The sequence below is a fragment of the Anser brachyrhynchus genome (genome assembly GCF_964034855.1).
Source record: "Anser brachyrhynchus genome assembly, chromosome: 21".
Classification (NCBI taxonomy): Eukaryota; Metazoa; Chordata; class Aves; order Anseriformes; family Anatidae; genus Anser; species Anser brachyrhynchus.
Window position 1 is genome coordinate 4,846,169 of NC_137714.1, and position 19,025 is coordinate 4,865,193.

Consider the following 19,025-nt stretch of genomic DNA (forward strand, 5'->3'; position numbering starts at 1 on the left):
ACAGAAATTCCCCCATTCCACTACAGGAAAGCTGTAGGTGGGTGTCTCAGTTTGTTTTATGGCTTGACACAATGGGAGAAGGGAAGAAGAGTCATGAGTCACATGTGGCAAGTCTCCAATATAAGCTACAGACCCTCCGCCCATGTGTAGATCCCTCAACCATTTCAAAAACCATTGGTGTTTAGTTAAAAAATTATACATTTGAGTTCATAATCACTTTTAACATGACACATCAACAAAACTACCTTTAGAAAGAGGCAAATGACAAATAGTAAAAAGAGTCTCCTTACAAGTAACCACTTTTATAAACCCCCAAAGTAAACTTACGGGAAAAATATGTATCTTTTCCCTGCAGGTAGGAGCAACTATCGGTTCTGAACTGTACCCTAGTCTTATTAGACACCTGAGTCATCGGTACAATTATTCAAACAATGGTAACTTTAAATCTGCATGCTTTGAAATAAATTCTAAAGTTAAGATTTCTTTTTTTTTTTTTTTAAATTAAGTGCCTACAAATTTCTAAATATATGCAAGGTTTAAACATTTTCTTCTGTAAACCAATCTTTATTATGGGTACCAACCTACAAAGAAATATTACCAAGTACTGAGTGAAGAGAGTACCAAGTTACAAATGTTACAAGTGATAACCTCCCTGAACCGCTACACTAACAATAAATAAATAAATAAATAACAAAACTGTACTCTGGCCTGCCTTTCTATCTCAGACTGGGATACAAGAAGTATTTTGTTTCAATTAATCACCACCAGTATTATCCCACAACTATGCACCTAAAACTTAGCAAAAAGCCTGGGATATGAAATGAAACAACTCAAGGCATGTTTTAGGGACTGTAACTAACAAATTAAAACCATTCAGCCATAAAATGGTATGGCAAACAAAACAAAACAGCAGTTGCTGTAGAGACCAATGTAACCCATCTAGCCACAACTGTGGACACGAACATCCTCCTAAGCACTTTTCTTTTGTCATACCCCAGACCTCCCTTAGCACCAGGTGGTTCATTCCACCAGTTTAAGCTCAGCCTATGACCAAAAAACCCACACTTATCTGTAGCACTGTTTCAGTTCTGCTCCTCTATTTCCATTCTGTCTGCACACTCTTCTTGCTAATGGGAGATGCTAGGTAGGAATGAGCAACTAAACTCTTCTAGTCAAGTCTCACAGAGAATCAGGATACAAATTATGACTATTTTAATTGACAAGAAACATGTAATCTTCCATCCAGTGGTCAAAACATTATCTATGAATACATCTTTTGTTTTCTGAGCCCATCATGTACTTGACAATTGCTGTCACAGGTAAAGGTACGCTCATTTTCTGGTGGTGAGAAAAGTCTTAGAAATATTTTACTTGTACTTTTGCATCCAACACGAAACAAAGAAAAGACAATGCTTTCAAAACAAAGAACTCAGCATCTTAATGCAACATCAAGAATGCTGCACCTAAGCTCAGTTTGATGACCAGCACACAAATATTGACTGATCACTATACGCACCTCTACAGAATATGACATTTCTTCATTGCTGTTGTCATTGATTTTCTCAAACAGTTCTTCACATAGCTGGAAAGAGATTAAACCCAAGACAGAAATTAGTTCTGAGTAGGAAGTAGTAACTACTATGACAAATCATTAACTTTGCACAGGAGGGAAGGGGAAGAAAAAGAACAGATTTCAACCACAAACAGCCTCACTAGGAAGAGGCATCATCTCAACTCTCTATCACTATCATCCAACCTTAATAGTTTATTTTATAGAGTACTACAGTTGTTCTAGGTTTAACCAATATTATTATAATGTACTACAAAATTAGAAAAATAACCCATTATAACATTAAAGCCTGTAATAACTGGAAGTGGAAGTAAGATTAAGCAAATATTAAAATACTTAATCCTCTCCTAGTCTCATAAAAATAGCAGTCTGATTATTTTTAAACTAACAACCCTGTGTCAATTCATTGGTGTGCTGAAGTTTCAGGATTCAGATTTAAATCAATAGCCAGATAGTTTCAAAATTCATTAAAAGCATCTTCATATGAAGAATACTTCCGCTATCAGCATTCTACTACTTCGATAGTGCTTACCTACAAATAACTTGTGTGAGACCTCAAATTAATGTCATAAAGGAGAAAAAACAACATTTGGCAAGCACATGGATATGGACAGAGATTAAAAAACATGAGCACATGGACGAATAAGCACAGAAAGATGTTTCTAACTTATCTACTAACCACTGTACGGAAAATAATCATTATGATGAAAACAGGCAATTTTAAAACATATACTCAAGTATTCAGTCCACACATGGTTAAAGCATAAGATTTCCCACTAGAAACTGGCAGATAGAGCCAGGGATTTTTGCCAACACACCGAAATTTAATGTCAACAACCTATACCACTTTGAATGCGATTGTGCTGTACCCTCTCCATACGTGGCAAGAAAGAACAGTCAACAAGTTCTCCCTGAACAGATAACTCATTTTGTTCCTTTATAAGGAGACTTCTCACAGTGAAAGTGGAAGGAAATGATTTTGCTTAGAAACTGTGGTAGATAACAGGAACATGATTACATCTACAGGAATGTTACAGATTTTTAGCAGTCTTTAATTTCCATTAGAGGTTACAAAAAGACAAATAGAAACATCAAGATTATAACTCAAAGAATCTGAGCACTGAGCTGTTTCCACGGATTTAACTAATTTCACTTGTTATACTGATATATTACTGCAAAAGAAAAAATGGAAATTCTTACATGTAACAATAATGTCTTTCATCAAATCATCACTGCATAAGTGTACAAATACACTCTTCTAACATTATTTCAATATAACCTATATGCAGCCTCAAATGGTACCAGAGCACTTGCTAAATAATTCAGCACACAATGCCTGTACTATTAGCAGAAAACAATGACCTGCATTGTCTATTTCATACCCATGGCACAGGGTCAACACCTACAGCAAACCTGTAGCAGAATGACGACTCAGGCTGTTCAGCACATTTATTAAAACGGAAACCCAACCTCAGATTTCTACTTTGTTGGAAGACAGTGCATTGCTCCATTCCCAAACTTAGTCCACTGTCAACACCTACACACCGAGGAAGGTCTGCATTTAGAACAAGTGGCAGCATCAACTGAACGCCAGTCCCAGTTTTCTGTGGGTGTATCTCAACTTCTTATATTTCATGGGCAGTATCAAAACCAACCTCAGGGAGCAACAACACTGGGCTGTGCTCAGAGGCCCTAAATTTGTTTCCCACAGATTTGATATACTTCACTTCTTACTGAGATAAAAGGTATTACTCAGTTTTTAGCTTTGGGAAATTCATTTTCACAAAAAGTTTCTGGCAAGTTCATCAGCAGTATCATCTCTGGAACTCCTGCTGAATACAAAGTGCTCAAGTGCTATCCTAACTAGAGTCAGAGAAGCAGACAACAAACCTAGTGAATAAGACATCTTCATTTGCTAGTGTGTTGGGGAAGCAGAGACACTGGATGCAGAAATATATAGACAATATATATATATATAAAAATAGAGAGAGAATTTACAGTACAATTTTAAAAAATATAACAGTAAAAATTACTTGCATCTCTTTACTCTTTTTCTGAGTAGATTTCTTTCACTTCAGAAGTAAGCTACGGTTCTCTGTGAACTATTGCAATACAAAAGACTGTATCAGCCAGCAAGAATCTGAAGACAGTATAAAAATAAACCCCTTTCTGCGTTCTGTTCTACCTGGGGGATTATCCCTGCTTGGCTCTCCTCCTGCTTGCCCATCATTGTGTAGGATTTCCCAGCTCCGGTTTGTCCATAGGCAAAAATGCACACATTGTAGCCCTCAAAGGCATGCAGCAACATCTCCTTTCCAATATCATTGTACACACGGTTCTGTGATGCAAAACAGGGATCTTCAGGCTGTAAGGACATGAAAACAGCATCAGAACAGACGTTTCTCACTCACATAACATTTCAAAAAGCAATTAGTTTTAATCTACTTTTATCTTCTGAGTCAATCTCTTAGGAAAAGGCAAACATAGCACGTTTACACATTTTTCCAAAGACAGTACCAACAGAATGACACTGACAACCACGGCAGGACCACTCCATCACCACTGAGGAAGCAATCTCCACAAGAAAAGAAACCAATTCTGGTTTGTGAACATTGTTGGAACTACTAGACATCTTTTGTGCAAGATCACTGCCAAACAGAATTCAAGGTGTTCGGAATGGAGGGAGTTAAAAGACAGAAGTAGAGTTCAGAGAGACAATACAAACAGAGAAGGTCTAGAAGCTACAAAATCCCCCAGCGGCTAGTCTTGACAAGGGCTCAGCAGGGCAGCAGAGGAAGAAAAGCAAAAGCTGCTTAGTTTTTTTAGACTACAGGTGCATGCAAATCATTTTAAAAAATTTCTTGCAGCTTTCTGATTTCACCGCCTATAACCCAATCCAGATTTCTATTTGAAACCTCGCTAACTGTACCAGGAATTACAAAATCCTTAAGTATGAAAATATACATTTTTAAATTAGCAAGTCGCTGAACCAGTCAAGGACAGTGTATCAGAACGTTTCTCTATGGTTAAACTCAAGGTTAGCAATAAAACTGGAATGTAACACTGGGAGGGGAGGGAAACTACTTTAAAACACTTTACCCAGGTAATAGAATGAAGCAAAAAAAAAATCAAGGAAAGCACAAAAACTTTACTACAGGTGGCTCCAATGATAGAAATCTGAAGAAGGACAAAGCAAGGCATCGCCTTCAAATGCTTGACTGAAAAGTTTGTTATATTTTGGATAAAGCACCACCTCCACTACTGTCTGATGGAAAGGAATACTGCTGCACATGCAATAAAAGAACAAATAATCTCAAGACATCAAAGAAAACAAAGGTGACAGATCTCAAGGCAAACACAGAACCTGCTCAAAACAAAACTTCATGAACTGAACAAATGAATCCTCCATTTTTTATGTAGCACAGGTCAGGCACTCAGGCCCTGCACTGGTCAGACTCCAACACGCAGTCACTGGAGGCAGTCCAAGACACAGCTCCAAGCATGGTACAGGATACAAAAAATGTGACAAAGTGGGATTTGCTGTATATGCTCTTTTTCCTGATGTCCCTTTCATCATTTTCAAATGTTTACCACAGACTTTCCTAAAAGTTATCACACTAATGAGAATCTATGCAGGAGTTTTATGTTGCACAAATGAGAACAGACTGCACAGGTAACATACCATAGAAACTTCAATGTGTATGTCACTACGTTATTACTAAGTTAACATTCTCCCTTTTCACAAAATGTTGGATTTTAACATTAGCTGCTCCTGAAATCAGGACAAAAATTAGTTGTGCTAACATTCTCAAGCTAGGTTCAAGGTTTTCTTAGACCAGGTTCCTTTCCTTGACACAGCGTATCTGCTAGTTTTGAGTACTACTTATATTCTTAATATTCCTCCAGCTGACCCCCTAATCTATTTGCATAGCTGCTCTGGAAATTAGGTCACTCAACAGGAAGAATCATGAAAACAGCTGCACAAATCCAAATTTTTCTAGGTTTTCATTGTGAAAATATCATTCTGAGCAAATCTGTGGCCAACAAGATTGTCTTTGCACCATCCAAATTAATAAAATTAACAACTTCAAAAAATGTGACCCATTCTTTCTGTATTTTTGGAGGGAAAAAAGGCGGGGGGTAGATGGCAGAACACAGCCCTGCTTTAGAACAATTACGGGAAGTCAGCAAGACCTTAGTACTAATTCACAGGAGGGTGGGGCAGAGGAGTTAAATGACAGAGTTTATTGCTTTTGCAGCTAGTGGAAGCATAGGTCACTACTCTGCCTTTTCCAGATATGCCAAGGGAACCCAGACCACATCTTCTCTTGAAGTGCAAGAACTTGCAGACGAGTGAAAGTTGCTCAACACAGAAGTGAAGTAACTGTGGTTCACATGCATCCTTAAATATTTACAACAGGACACAGTTGGTGATTATTTTAAGTAATCTTCCAAATAGCTACAACTTGCTATCAGACTCCCAAGAGCTCAGCTTCCCCCTCTCCCAAGCTTTTAATCTGAATGAGGGCAAGAGAGACAGTGCAGAAACGTCTGACAGGGCATGGTCAGGAAAATAAAAAAAAGGAATGCAGTTAAATCAAACGGATCAAGGAAAAATGGTTTTCTTCTGAAAGAACTTACCGATGTGTGGGACCAATAAGAGTAGTCAAAGCTGAAGGACTTTGGCGCTTCCTTAGGATTCTTTGGGTTGATAATACCTATAGGAAACAAAATTTAAACACTTAGCTAACTTGGCATTTAGCAACATAATTAATGAGCCTGCTGACCCTCAACTTAATCTGTGTGTGAGTTTCCAGAGAGTTCCCACACTGCACAGCAGTAATAAGATTGAAGCAATAGACTCGCAGTTTCCTAATACTATTTACGTAAGCCTTATTTGAAATAAGTTACGGAAAAACATTCCTAAAAGGAATTGATGCTGCTATACAAAATTTCCATAGCAGTACATCTGTAATTTTTATGCTCTTTTTCTCAATCCCTTTAATTCTTTCAATATTTGATCCATACATATGCATTCCCTGCAATTAATGGAAACTTTTCCAGATACATGTTAGGTGTGTGGGTGGGTTTTTTGTGTTGTTTTTTTTTTTTTTCTTTTTTCTTCCCAGCAATAAAACAGATTCCCATAACCTTTGCCTGGAAGCAATTAATACACAATAGATTCCAGTTGTTTTAATGGCATACAACATGCCTGTAGATTGTATATTCTAAGGAGGGTAATTTATAAGAACAGATCTTGATGCAGAAGTTAGTCTCTACTGCTCCTTTCTCTCAAGACTATAGTACTGGAAGTACTCACATTAGCATTTCCATCAGCTGTTTTCAAAATCATCCACACAATAAGGATTCTAAAAAGGCACACTCATGAGGGTATCAAAATTAGATAAACCACCTTAGGTTTACACGTGCCCACCTGCACCTATGGCAGCAATTTGCCTTTGGGAATGATATACTAATTAAGACATGCAAACAAAATCTACAAACAAAGAAGACACATGGTGACAGTTGTCCCAGGAAAAACTTACATTCTGATCCCAAGCAACCATCCTAAACAACGAATGACTGCTTCTCACATATTCAGGCCACGAAGGCCACGGTTCTGGGAGATGGGAGCTTCTTCCACTTCTTCTGTCAGAACTAAAAATCCTAACACCCACATCTCTTGGCATTTCAAGCGTTATGAACTTAACATGCTGCAGTGAAGTCTCTGAAAACGTGGTTGCAGAATTCCCTTCAAAATTTAATCACTCCACCAGATGCTGAGTCCCCGTGCAGGGCTGCTGGCCAAAACTACAGTGTGGAGGAGGGATCACTTTGTGGACTGCAAATAGCAACCGTTGCTACTCTATTTCTCGTGGTCAGCTCCATTTTACTTGGATGCACCTTGTGCTGACATTCTTGCTGTACGAAAGCTGACAGACATGCAAAGCCAACGCAAAATATGCTGTGCACCAGCACAGCATCACATGGCAAAAACACGTGCAGCTTTGGGTAGCAACATGGGCATCAACACACAACAAAGAGGTAACCTAAGCAGTCCTACATGGCTTTAGTTTCCCTTTGCTAGTGTTGGCCCAACAGCAGTAAATCTACAGCACACAGGATTAAACCAACTCTAAAGTGAACAAATCGCACAAGACAGCTCTCCCACCCCAAAGCTAAACCAATTCTCTTTCAGTGGATTCCAGGCTGCTACGATTCACAGCTTGTCCTGTTTCTCACTCAATCATTAGCAATCAAAGCTCTGGAAGGTAAGGAGTCCTGTCTTGTACCAGGAAGTTCCTACGCAAAAACAGTACAAGAAACACCGTCTCCAAATCAGTTCGATGTAACGTCCTTAGAGATAGGACATGATTTTCCTTCAGTCATTTTGGGTTAAGAGCTCAAGGTAAAATTTAACCATTAGAAGCAGGAAAAAGCAGCAATAAATAGAACCTGTGCCTCTGTATTGCTAACATAATTTTAAGCAGATACACAAACGCACCTCTCCTGGCCATAAATTTACATTCTTGCTTAATCTCCACAGCATATCATTCTAACCCAAACTCGGTGTTACATTTGAGGGAGGAGTGACGGCTAGGGAAGGAGAGGAGTGACTGCCTCACTGGAATGCGTTGGCCTGGAAATGGGAAACTCCTGGCCGGGCAACCTGGGAAGGAAATCCAGACAAGCAGAAGCCTTGCTACAGCTTCGCTGACAGAGAAACGTGCTTTTAACCCCAATCTAAAAACTCACCCCAATGCCACATCGGTGCAGTTTTATTCCAAGGTGCAAATTCAATTGCACAAGAGAGCTTTGATCTCGCCTTATTTACCCCACAGAACGACCGAGCTGTCTCTATAGGATCTACAGCGGAATAGCAAGTATTCAGTCTTTTCTTTTTCATTTTTAACTTCGTTGTCTATAAACAAGACAGCCACTCCTCCTGGCCAAGGCAAAGCTGCATTTGCTCTCTCCAAGGAAACAAGAGAGAAATTGCATCCTAAGCTTCTACTGCGTCAGGAACAGGAAACATTACAAGCAACAGCATAAATTTGAGCATTAATCAAAAATAAGTGATGTCAAAATACACACATCATACCAATTGTTTAAAAAATGAAAATATCTAGGTTATTTCCAAAAAGAAAGCAAGGAAGCCAAGCATTTAGTCAAAGTAACAACTAGTTTTTCACTCAGCTGGCTATGCATATAAGGATGTTGACCACCCATGAAAGACAAGATCTGCAGTGATGCAACATGCTTAGTGTCAGGACATGCACTACAAGCTTGCCCTTACAGCCCCATCCTACTGGCTTCAGGTTTAAATTTGATCCATCACATTCACGAAGAGACAAGTTTAGGCTCCATGGTTTATGCTAGTGGTTCCCCTCAATTTTTACTTTTTTATTTTTATTTATTTTTATTTTTATTTATTTTCTTTAGCTTCTCTGAGCTCCCCCACAGTAAGTCCCGTGTGCAGCTCACTGTTCTGAAAGCTACTTTCTAGGATGCACATTTTTGCAAAGCGTATCCTGAGAAGCATATTAGGAAAGGGAGATCAACGTGCAAGAAGGCAGCTCTGTCAGAGGTTGGGAATGCAGCTGCCTGGCCAAAACCTTCCACAGCAACAGGAACAGGGTAGAGGAAACCTCCTGGCTGCCAGGAACTCTGCATGCTGTCCCTCGCTGCTCTGATCCAGCCACAGCCTTCTCACTCAACTTCAAGTTCAAGCTTCAATTGTTTTTATCCCCATTCTGGTTTCTTACAAACAGTCTACATCCTCCATCTTCAGAATCACTGGTTTAACAGAATTCTGTCTGTCTGCAAAGGAATCCGGGAGAGCAGAACAACTGAGAAAATATAAGATTACAACCTCAACTGATTTCAAGCGGACCAAAACTCTCTTCTCTTACAGCACTGAGCATCAAGTGTGTAACTGCTAGCATCAGTCATATTTGATGTGGTCTGAACTTGAACCAAGTGGCTGGATACATAACAAGGTGAGATACAACGCCTGAAAGAAGACGGTGAGGCCGCTAACGAACCAGGAATTCAAATTAAAGCAGCTGACCTAGCTTGAAGGTGCCTATTGCACCAAGCATCATCTATGGAGGGACTTCTTAAGGAAGCTTGTGGATACGTCTGAAGGAAATTAGAAGACTTTCTGTAGTACAGGTAAGCTTTAACCTCAAATATCGTAAGCCAAACTGAAAAAAGCCAGCATGATCGCGCAGAAATTAGACTGAGTGGGCAACACTGATTTCACATACCATGTTACTCAGCAAGCCATGTTTTCAGTTGAACAAGGAAACAAATAGAATTAACAAGTAAAAGGATTGCTTCCAGGGTCTTCAACACTCACAAGAACAGTAAAAGCTTTTCAGTTATTTTGTTTGGTTTTTAAACCACGCAAGGCCAAGACGCATTGTATTAGTGAATCATGAACTAGGTCATCATCCATCTCCTCACACCACAGCAGACTCACGGCATGGTACACAAGCTAATGGTTTAATTACAGAGCCTCAGGAAATGAGAAAGGCAATAAGGCAGACGATCACAGCAGGAACACATTAATGGCCTTTTTATCTTACAGAATAAATTTGTTTATCTGATATTTCAAAGGTCCAACGTGGCAATTAACTTTTCTGTTTGCAGACTGAGACTAACGCTTTGTGCTGCAGCTATAATTAGTTACCGTCAGCATGGCACTGTAGCAACTTTGAACGTTGGAGCTAGCCTAAGCAGCCAGTTTCTGAGAAATTCAATCCCTTTTTCAGGCCCCCTGCTTTACTAAGAGCCAACTTCTTAGCTCATTTGGAATCTTTCAGCTTCCCACAAGTTCAGGTTTCTGCACCAAACAGAACTGGCAGAGATATTCTACCAGATCACCACCTTATACCACTGCCATTGAAGGTTACGTACAACTCTATTTCACATATGTGGAAAGGATAGAACAAGTTGAAGATGCTGTTTTCTGACTTCAGGGATTAAAATCTCTTCTGGGATCAGCAAAGCAAACTCTGGATTAATGGTCAGCATTTCCCTTTGGAATGGAAGGCTGAGAAAAAAGCATGGGAATATTTGTGTTATAAAAATACCCTGCAGCTTGTCGGTCTGGTTGAGGGAAGTAAGCGTCCACATCGTTGGAGGAGTGTTTTTTGTTTTTAAATTTGAATTTTGAATTCCCCCAAATTTTGAGTAACAGGCTTCACCTTCAGACATAATATTCAAATCAGTTTTCCAGCTTTGTAAGAAAACAGAATAGGTAAAAATATCAGATGTCAAATGAATATAAAATTTACATAAAAGTGCACAGTGTGAATAGCTCTGTAGCATTACCATTGAATTTGATTTCGTTTATTTAACTGAATATATCAACATTTATACTCACTGCCAGCCCAGCCCAGCCATATAAATTCTACAGAAAGTAGTCTTACATTTTAAAAGCTTCTTTCTCCTTACAGTTATATGGTAAACCATACAGAACTTCTTTACGCTGTCTGAGGTGCCTTTAAGCAGTAGTAATCCATATACTCTCTGAAGCTTAAGTTATTTAAACAGCCCTATTTAGCTGTTTAACTTTTGTGGGGTTTTGTTCCGACACCTGTACCTAGAAACATCTAGGAATTTTATGTAGTGTTGACCAAAAGGTAAGGAAACCAACAGTTTTAGAACCAGTTTCTTCACACCAAATAATCTAAAGCTGTGTATCACTACATAAGCAAACATTAGGTTATCCTGATCTATTTCGTAAACTTTGATTTTCTTAAGTGTGCTATTAAATGATAATACACAAGTCAGCAGCTGTAATTTCAGGCTACACTCTGTACTTTGTACGTAAAACTTGCCAGAGACTGGTTGGGATGTGCAAGGAAAATATATGCAACTAAGTCATTTTTGCAGACAAATCACCGTCACTGAGGAATCAGAGCATAAGACTCACAAAGAAAAATCAGAGCTCAAACACAATGACAGTCTTCCAACGCAGCTCACAGGTACTGCTCCCATAACAGCACAACTCCCAAAAGCAGAAGCGTGCTCCAAAGCTTTTGGAAGGTTAGCATGACTTTCCTGGAGTCTGCTTATCAAAAGAGATCCTGTGCGATTACACAATTGGAGAACTGCAGGGGCAAATAAAGGATAAAAAGCGACCTATGGCCCGTTACCCAGAATATAAGAGATACTCATATAACTCCTGTTCCCACACTCCCTCAAACACAAAAGAACAATGCCAGTTCTGCTTCTCTACTTAATCAACTGATACAATACAAATGACAGACTTTTTTTTCCCGCTCCTCTCCAGGCTACTTCTTCATTTTCCGATGCAGCTGATCAGTATGGATAACTACAAAAAAAGAACTTTTTCAAAACAGAACAGATGGCTGGCAACGCAGATTTAGATTACAAGATGCAACCCACATATTTTAACCAATTAGTCCTTGTAAAGGAAAAGCATATAGTAGGAATGGTACTGACTAATAAAAGATAAGAAGAAAGCTGAAGCACAATCAAAGGAATTATAATTTTAGATGTGCAGTATCAACAACAAGCCTATCTCCACAAAACTTTGATCCTACATGCCCTCACTGACAGGTAACTTTGTTTCTTGGCACGAGGCACTTCCACAGCCCAACCTCTAGATCACTCCTTGTTCCTTAGGTAACATTTTCATACCACCCACCATCTGCTGGATCAGCCAGCACAAAAATAACATACACCTTCAGCCTTTCAAACCTATGGGATCGAATTCACTTCTAGTTTTTAATTTTAGCAAAAGCTGTTTGCAAGCTTTGACGGAGAGCTTCAGTATTCAGATGGTACTCTTATATTTTCTAACATGTATTATTTTGCATTCCAATTATCATTTTAGGATTATTTTTTTGCCTTACAATGCAGTTTTCATTTGTTGAAGTTTATCTCCAAAAAGCACACATCAAATAAACACTTAATTTTACAATTGTAACCAGAGTGCAAAGCATAGCAGAGAGCTGATACAAATTTCTAGCCTTTTGTGATACTTTCAGTTAGAAGCAGCATTCTGTCTCCTCACTCCTTCCTAAATATACACCCAAACACATCCCCACTTCAGGCCTTCATTTCTGGACTTACACTTCCATTCCCCTTTAAAGCAGAGTAAAGGGACAGTGGGAAACCTACAGAGGAAAAAGGGGGGCGGGAAGGCAAGCTCAGCCAAGATCAGCCCCCATTTCTATTCCCATCTACTCAGCTGCATCAATATTTTTGTGGGCACAAAGAATAAAGAAAATTCCTTCCTAACTGCTTAAATCTCATGTCAGTTTATAAGGGTACTGAATTTGCGGTTCAAATAAAATCTGCTTTCATCCCAAGGAGCACTGCTCCTCAGCATGCCATAAATCTTGCAGGTTAGAAATCACCTGCAGCCCTTTGTCTGGGGATACAAGCAATGCTCTTCACTCTTCGAATGGAGACACAGGATGCAAAGCACACAAGAGGTAAGAACTGAAAGTATTCTCTTACTCCTCACTGCATTTAGCTCAAGTCACTTGATTCAACAGCTCCACCTCCCCAGCGATCAGAGTTGTGTTTCGGGGCACGCTGCCATCAGACACGCCACATCTTAGTCGCTCTGGAGGGTATTCCAGCAAGGAACCGGCTAACTGCAGTTTGCCCTTCAGATCAACACTGGCAGACAGAATTAACTTGGGCTAAATCCCAGGATTAGCTGACACACAGTCTGTGCAGGGGAGGGAAGGAGACTGACAGATTAATATTCAAAAAAAGTAGCCTCCTATCAATTGCCGTTCAGAAATAACGCCCAGTAATGGTGGAGGCCGGGTATGGAGCTGCAGACACTGAACTTCCATCGTTCTGCAATGCGGTCTGCTTTCTGTCACTTCCCTCTTCCATCCCTGTATCCCTGCCCATCTGTCAATGCTAAAGGCGCAAACCCTCCTTTATTTCTACATACGAAATAGAAACACTTCAAATGACGAGTTTTCACCTAACTGAAGAGTCCCCACCAGCCTCAATAATTCTCCTAGTGGTAGCAGTAACCTACCCGGAGCACACATTCCTACCAAATGCCAGCACACATTAAGAGATAACAGCTAGCAGAAAAGGCACACTCCTGTCTACAGTTTTGTTCTCGTAATTATTGGTAAAGAAACAGGCAGAAGTTGACAGAAAATATGCTAGGGAAACAAATATTTAGGGAAACAAACACCAAATAGCTCTTTACTGTGCCTTCTTGAAATTCTATTTGAATCAATACAAGCAGTAGTTTTATTTTATGGCATCTGAGTAATCAATTTAACATATAAAAGCACTGGGACTTTCGGAATTGAATCCACAAGACCAAATTAACATTAAATATACAGTCTCTTAAAATGTGTGTGTCTGGAAAATATATCTGCGCCATCTGTAGACTGGAATGACAACAATGAGAACACGTTTGTTACTGAGAGCAGGGTGGAGCAGGCATTCTTCTGTGCTGGAACGTGAATAACACCCCGCAAAAACACATTTAATACAGGCTTCTCTCCTAGGCATACGTTGCAATCAGATATATGGCTATACTGTTTTTATAAGACAGACTTTCAGGGTTGTTATTACAAGAGATAAATGAAGGGAAATGGACACTTCCAGCTTGTAAAACAGTGCCTGCTTTTCAAAGCATTGTTTGCATTTTTCAAATCATTAAAAGGAAAGGCGACCAAATAGAAGCTAAGAACAGCTCATTTGGAATTCAACCGGATTCTCTCCCCACTGTGGAATTTCAGCCCTGCACTGGGAGAAAGGTTGGGTGGGGGAGGGCGTTGTGCTCACCAGCACCAGAGCAAGGCAAAGGCTCGCTCACAGAAGCTGCTGGAAAGCCGCTCTCATCCTCAGCTGCTCTTGCAGATCCAACTGCTATAAATACCATCTCTACAGCTGGCGTTCTGGGAGAACAGCATGCCAGCAGGCTTTGCATCAAGTGGGAGCTAGTCGAACCACGCTGCTCTAGCTATCTGAAAAGCTGAACCCAAACCATCCCAAAACTTCCATTGTGATTTGACTACCTGATGGCATCCTGCTGCAGAAGTTGTGCATCAGCTTCATGCCGTGGCTGGCTAAGCACTGGAGTTCTGCTCAATTCTTTTCTCCTGTTTTTTTTTTTTTTTTGCTTTAAGACAATACAATCTCACTCCCCACTCTCCGCTTTTACATGACTTTGTCACCAAAAGCCAAAGGCTTTCTACGAAGGCCATTTTGACCTTCAGACACATTGTCAGTACTCCGTTAAAAGGACATCATGCAGCAGCAGAATCCTGGGGAGTTGGTTCTGACAGCCTCAAGAGCTGAAATGATTCACACAGTGAAAATGTTGGATTCTTGAAGCAGTTCTCATTGCAAGTAGAAGTAAGATAATGCAAATCGTCATAATGACAGAAGGCACATTACTTAAGCATTTATAAAGAAACACCTCTAAAAGCCCTTGTTCTGTGTGCATGGTCAGTGGGCACTAATTCTGAAGAAGAAGCATTTTGCACAATTTTACTCACCACTGACACACAAAACCTCTCTGGGTTCATTAGTATTATCACCTGTCTAATACAGGTCCGTACTAACTCCTTAACATTTTGCAGAAGTCCAACTGCATTTAACATTAGCTGGAATAGCTTGGCCATCCGATGGTCTTGCTCTAGGCCAAATATTTGCACCCTTAATCATTAACTGTTCATCTTCTCCACCCCCACCTTCAAGTCATCTTCCAAAATGCGTGTGCATATGGTTTTTTTAATGGTGTTCAGAATCAACACTTCAAGTTATTTTTTGTACAACCACGAGAAATGCTTTAGAAGGAAAACCAAGTACCTCACCAAGGTTCCAGGATTGTTTTCTACAAAAAAATTATTGTAACAAAATATATAAATGGGAAAAAAGAGATCTAATGTTCAGATGTAGAATCTTTGCTCGTCTGTGTTCAGCATTACCTCTGACATTACCATTTGCTCTGACTCCTGCTCCTAGAGTGCGCTTCAGTAGTGTCAGAAAAAAACTCCAGCAGCAACCCCCCCAGCCCACCAAACCCCACTTGTGATACAGCTATTTAGAAGAGAACAGTAATTGCCTCCATTTTCTCTCAGAGCCAGCTTGCATTCAGGCCTTCTCTTGCCTGGTATGGGACTTGCAACAAGCGTGGTAAGTGGTGACAGGAGAGGCAGTAGAGGAACTTGGGTCATCACCACCACTGTGACTGTGACTTGTCTTTCACATGATCTCCCCGTTCAACCTCCACAGCAAGGCAATTCAAGCATCTTCCATAGGATGCACAGCGTACCTTCTCAAAAGACAGCCCACTTTGATAACATCTACCATGACTGCAGTGTATATTAACATACTGGACAAACATTCATTTTGTTTTAACCACAGTTATGAGCATGTACAGACCAGGAAATCTGGATGAGGTTAAGTGACTTTCTTCCACTTCAGTTTATCTTCCTGATGCAACCTCAAGATGCAAGCAAAAAAACTGGAAACACTTTAAAAGACGAAAAACAAGCTGGATGTGGAAAATAAACACTAATCAAGACAAGCTTTAACAACTTGTGCCTGCTTCTTGGCAGGCACAAGCCGTATCGGAAACGGTATGCTTATTTTTTCTTTTAATCTAAAATTATTCATTTTCAGAAAACAGATTGAGAGTCAAGACTGAACTCTATAAAAGTGAATCTTCCCACCTACTCTGTAATTGCATTGAAAATGTCTCATTTGTGATTTATAAGGGAGGAAAAGCTATTAGGTAAAACCACCACACTAAACTCCTTGCTTGCCTTTCCTACCTGTGTAGCAGCCGCTACACAAATTCCCACTACTTCACTATCTACAAATCCTCAGCACTAGCCTAAAGGAAAGCCAGGTTCTCATTAAGGACTTCTCTCATCAGTAACTTAAACCAAAGATCAGTTTCACTAAGGCACTTGTATCATGGAAATATCTGACCTATGCTTACAGAATGCCACCTCAGAAGAAAAACCAACTTTTTATTCCCTTGAAGGCATGCACACACAATAGGGTTTCTTTGCCATTCAGCATGGCTTTTCATTCAGAAACCAGTCAGGAGTTGAATCAGAACGCAAAAGATCAGCAAATCCTACTCGTTTACCCTAAGGAGTAAGCTTCTTTGAAAGAGGTTAGTACTTTTTAGAGTCACATAACAATGAAAAAGGCCAATTTTAACAATTAATCCCTGTCAGTGTATACCAGTAAAGTGTTAGATGAATAACTGATTAGGCTACCTTGCTCCAAGGACCTTTCAGTACTTTTCACTTTGGTATTATCTAAACACCAGCAATTTTAGCATTATATTTGAAATAAGTAATTTACACAAAGAGCACCATAAATCAAATCCCCGCAAGGCTAAGTCCTACTTTCCCGCTCATTTTTATTTTGCTTCAGAACAGCTGCATGAAGCAGGACACGTTTTAGAAGAAAAAAGGAACTCAAATTAGATGCTCTTCTATTAGGATTTTTTTTAAAAAAGTTTACTTAGGTTTAGACACCTTCGGGAAAAAAATAACCACGATTAGAAAAAAAAGATTTCCCTCCCCCCACCCCAACTTCTACAAATTAACTCCAGAAATCCTTACAAAGCTTTTCTGACACCAGGGATGCCTGCTTGAGAACCTAGTTGCCATCTGTCTACAGCAGCAGCTGGGACTATTGTTACTGGCAGCCGGGACTGCTCCACTGTCCCTGTTTTCATTAAATACCTTAGGCAGTCCAGAAAAGAACTTTCCAACATTACAAAGCTACAAAGACAATCACTGAGTTAAAAAGACAAAAAGGATTTCTTTCTCCCCATCTAAAATCCCCTTTCGGTCCTAGTCTGAGGATTCAGTTGCCCTCCCATCTTTTAATATACCTAGGCTGCGTAGCTGCATTTTGCACGCAGTTTGTGGCAAAATCAGAGTACACAGTAATCTCACATGAGCCTGAGTTTGAGAACTTGGTTTCACCCCTTCACTGGCACCCACAAGCTACAATACGTTATGAGATGCTAAAACCTATCTTCATTATCTAATGCACAATCAACTACAGAGGACTTATTACAAGTAGGACAATTCCTCATTTCCTGTCTTCATTATTTCAGTTTTCTACACACTGATCCAGCTTTTTAAAAGAAAAAGCTAACTAGACTCTCCACTAGCGATGACTATCTAAATACTGTCTTGTAGCTAATAGCTTGAACCTCTGCTTCATTTCAACTTTTTTTTTTGCATTATTTATTTATGGACAGAAGGATTATCAAATCATTTCCACCAAAAACAAAACAAACACCACAAAAGCACCATAACACTAAGAAGCTCTTTAGAAAAAGAACAGTTTGGCTTTTTATTTCAATAATTTAAGGCAACAGCTGCCAACATTATTTATTATTGAAATATTTAAAAAACTGATACAAGAACTACTGACAAAATACTTTCAAATCTATAGCTCACCTCTCACCCCATATATTATGCAGCAGGATTTTCTTCCCCACTCACCATAAAAACCAGTAATTTATGAACTGGACTGACACTAACGAATATGTTGCAAGATGCATTGGTGCAAACCACCCTGAACAAAAAAGAGCAAGCAGGAGTTAACAATAAAACAACCAAGCAAGGTATGCTGACAGCCACTGGTTCAAGACCTGTTCTTGAAATCTCATTTCACAAAGCTGCTAGTGAGTTTAACCTCGAGCATGATAAAGCTATATATCCAGTACATTAAAGAAAATACAAAAGCAGATAAACTTCCAAATCTGAAGACCAACAAAATGAAATACAGCTGTCTCAGAGGGAAAGACTAAACTGCTTTAGGGTTATCTAAGAAGCTTCAGTCTGTTTCAGTTTTTATGGGGGATTTTAACCAAACTACCACCACAAATGTAACTTGCAAGTCCACTAATACCACGCTTCACTTGAAAGGATTCCATAATGGCAGAATATGGAACAAACAATGTATTACACCATGTCAAGCTAACTGATTGTAAGGACTGCTAGCAGAGGGATCACCCCAGGGAGTTAATTATCAATATGAAAAGTCTTTGGAGCCCATTAACTTATCCCTCAAGGTACATACATGTCTTACCAGGAACCCCGGCACTGCTGACTGGATTAGGAGCAATGCTGCAAACCCAGCCTTACCATGCCTAGACCTGAGAGGGTATGTGTGCACGAGATTATACTGGACTACCTGCTTGCATAGCAGGTACTTCTAAAGCAAGCCTTATTTTTTTCCATCACTAAATGATGATAATAAAATACAAGGAAGCTCTTTTAAGAAAAGAGTCCCACTCAGATAATGTATTTTTTATTATTTTTATTTAACAATTTGATGGTGGCATTGCCTCTTCTTTTCTTGGAATCTTTTTGCATTCCCAAATTAACTTCTTAAGTAGTAGGATTTTGCAGTTTCTAACATCTCCTGTCTTTAGGAATTCCTCTAT

General features: G+C 39.5%; 1 protein-coding gene across 9 annotated transcripts in view; it reads right to left on the reverse strand.

The window, feature by feature from the left end:
- KIF1B (kinesin family member 1B) overlaps positions 1 to 19,025 on the reverse strand; it is a 96,757-nt gene that overhangs the window by 67,096 nt on the left and 10,636 nt on the right. For all 9 annotated transcript variants that reach the window (XM_080563633.1, XM_080563632.1, XM_080563634.1 and 6 more), the window contains exons 3-5: positions 6,212 to 6,288; positions 3,756 to 3,935; positions 1,517 to 1,582 (exon numbers count right to left, since the gene is read on the reverse strand). In XM_080563633.1, coding sequence (XP_080419759.1) covers positions 1,517 to 1,582; positions 3,756 to 3,935; positions 6,212 to 6,288 — 323 coding nt within the window. The remainder of the gene's footprint in view (positions 1 to 1,516; positions 1,583 to 3,755; positions 3,936 to 6,211; positions 6,289 to 19,025) is intronic.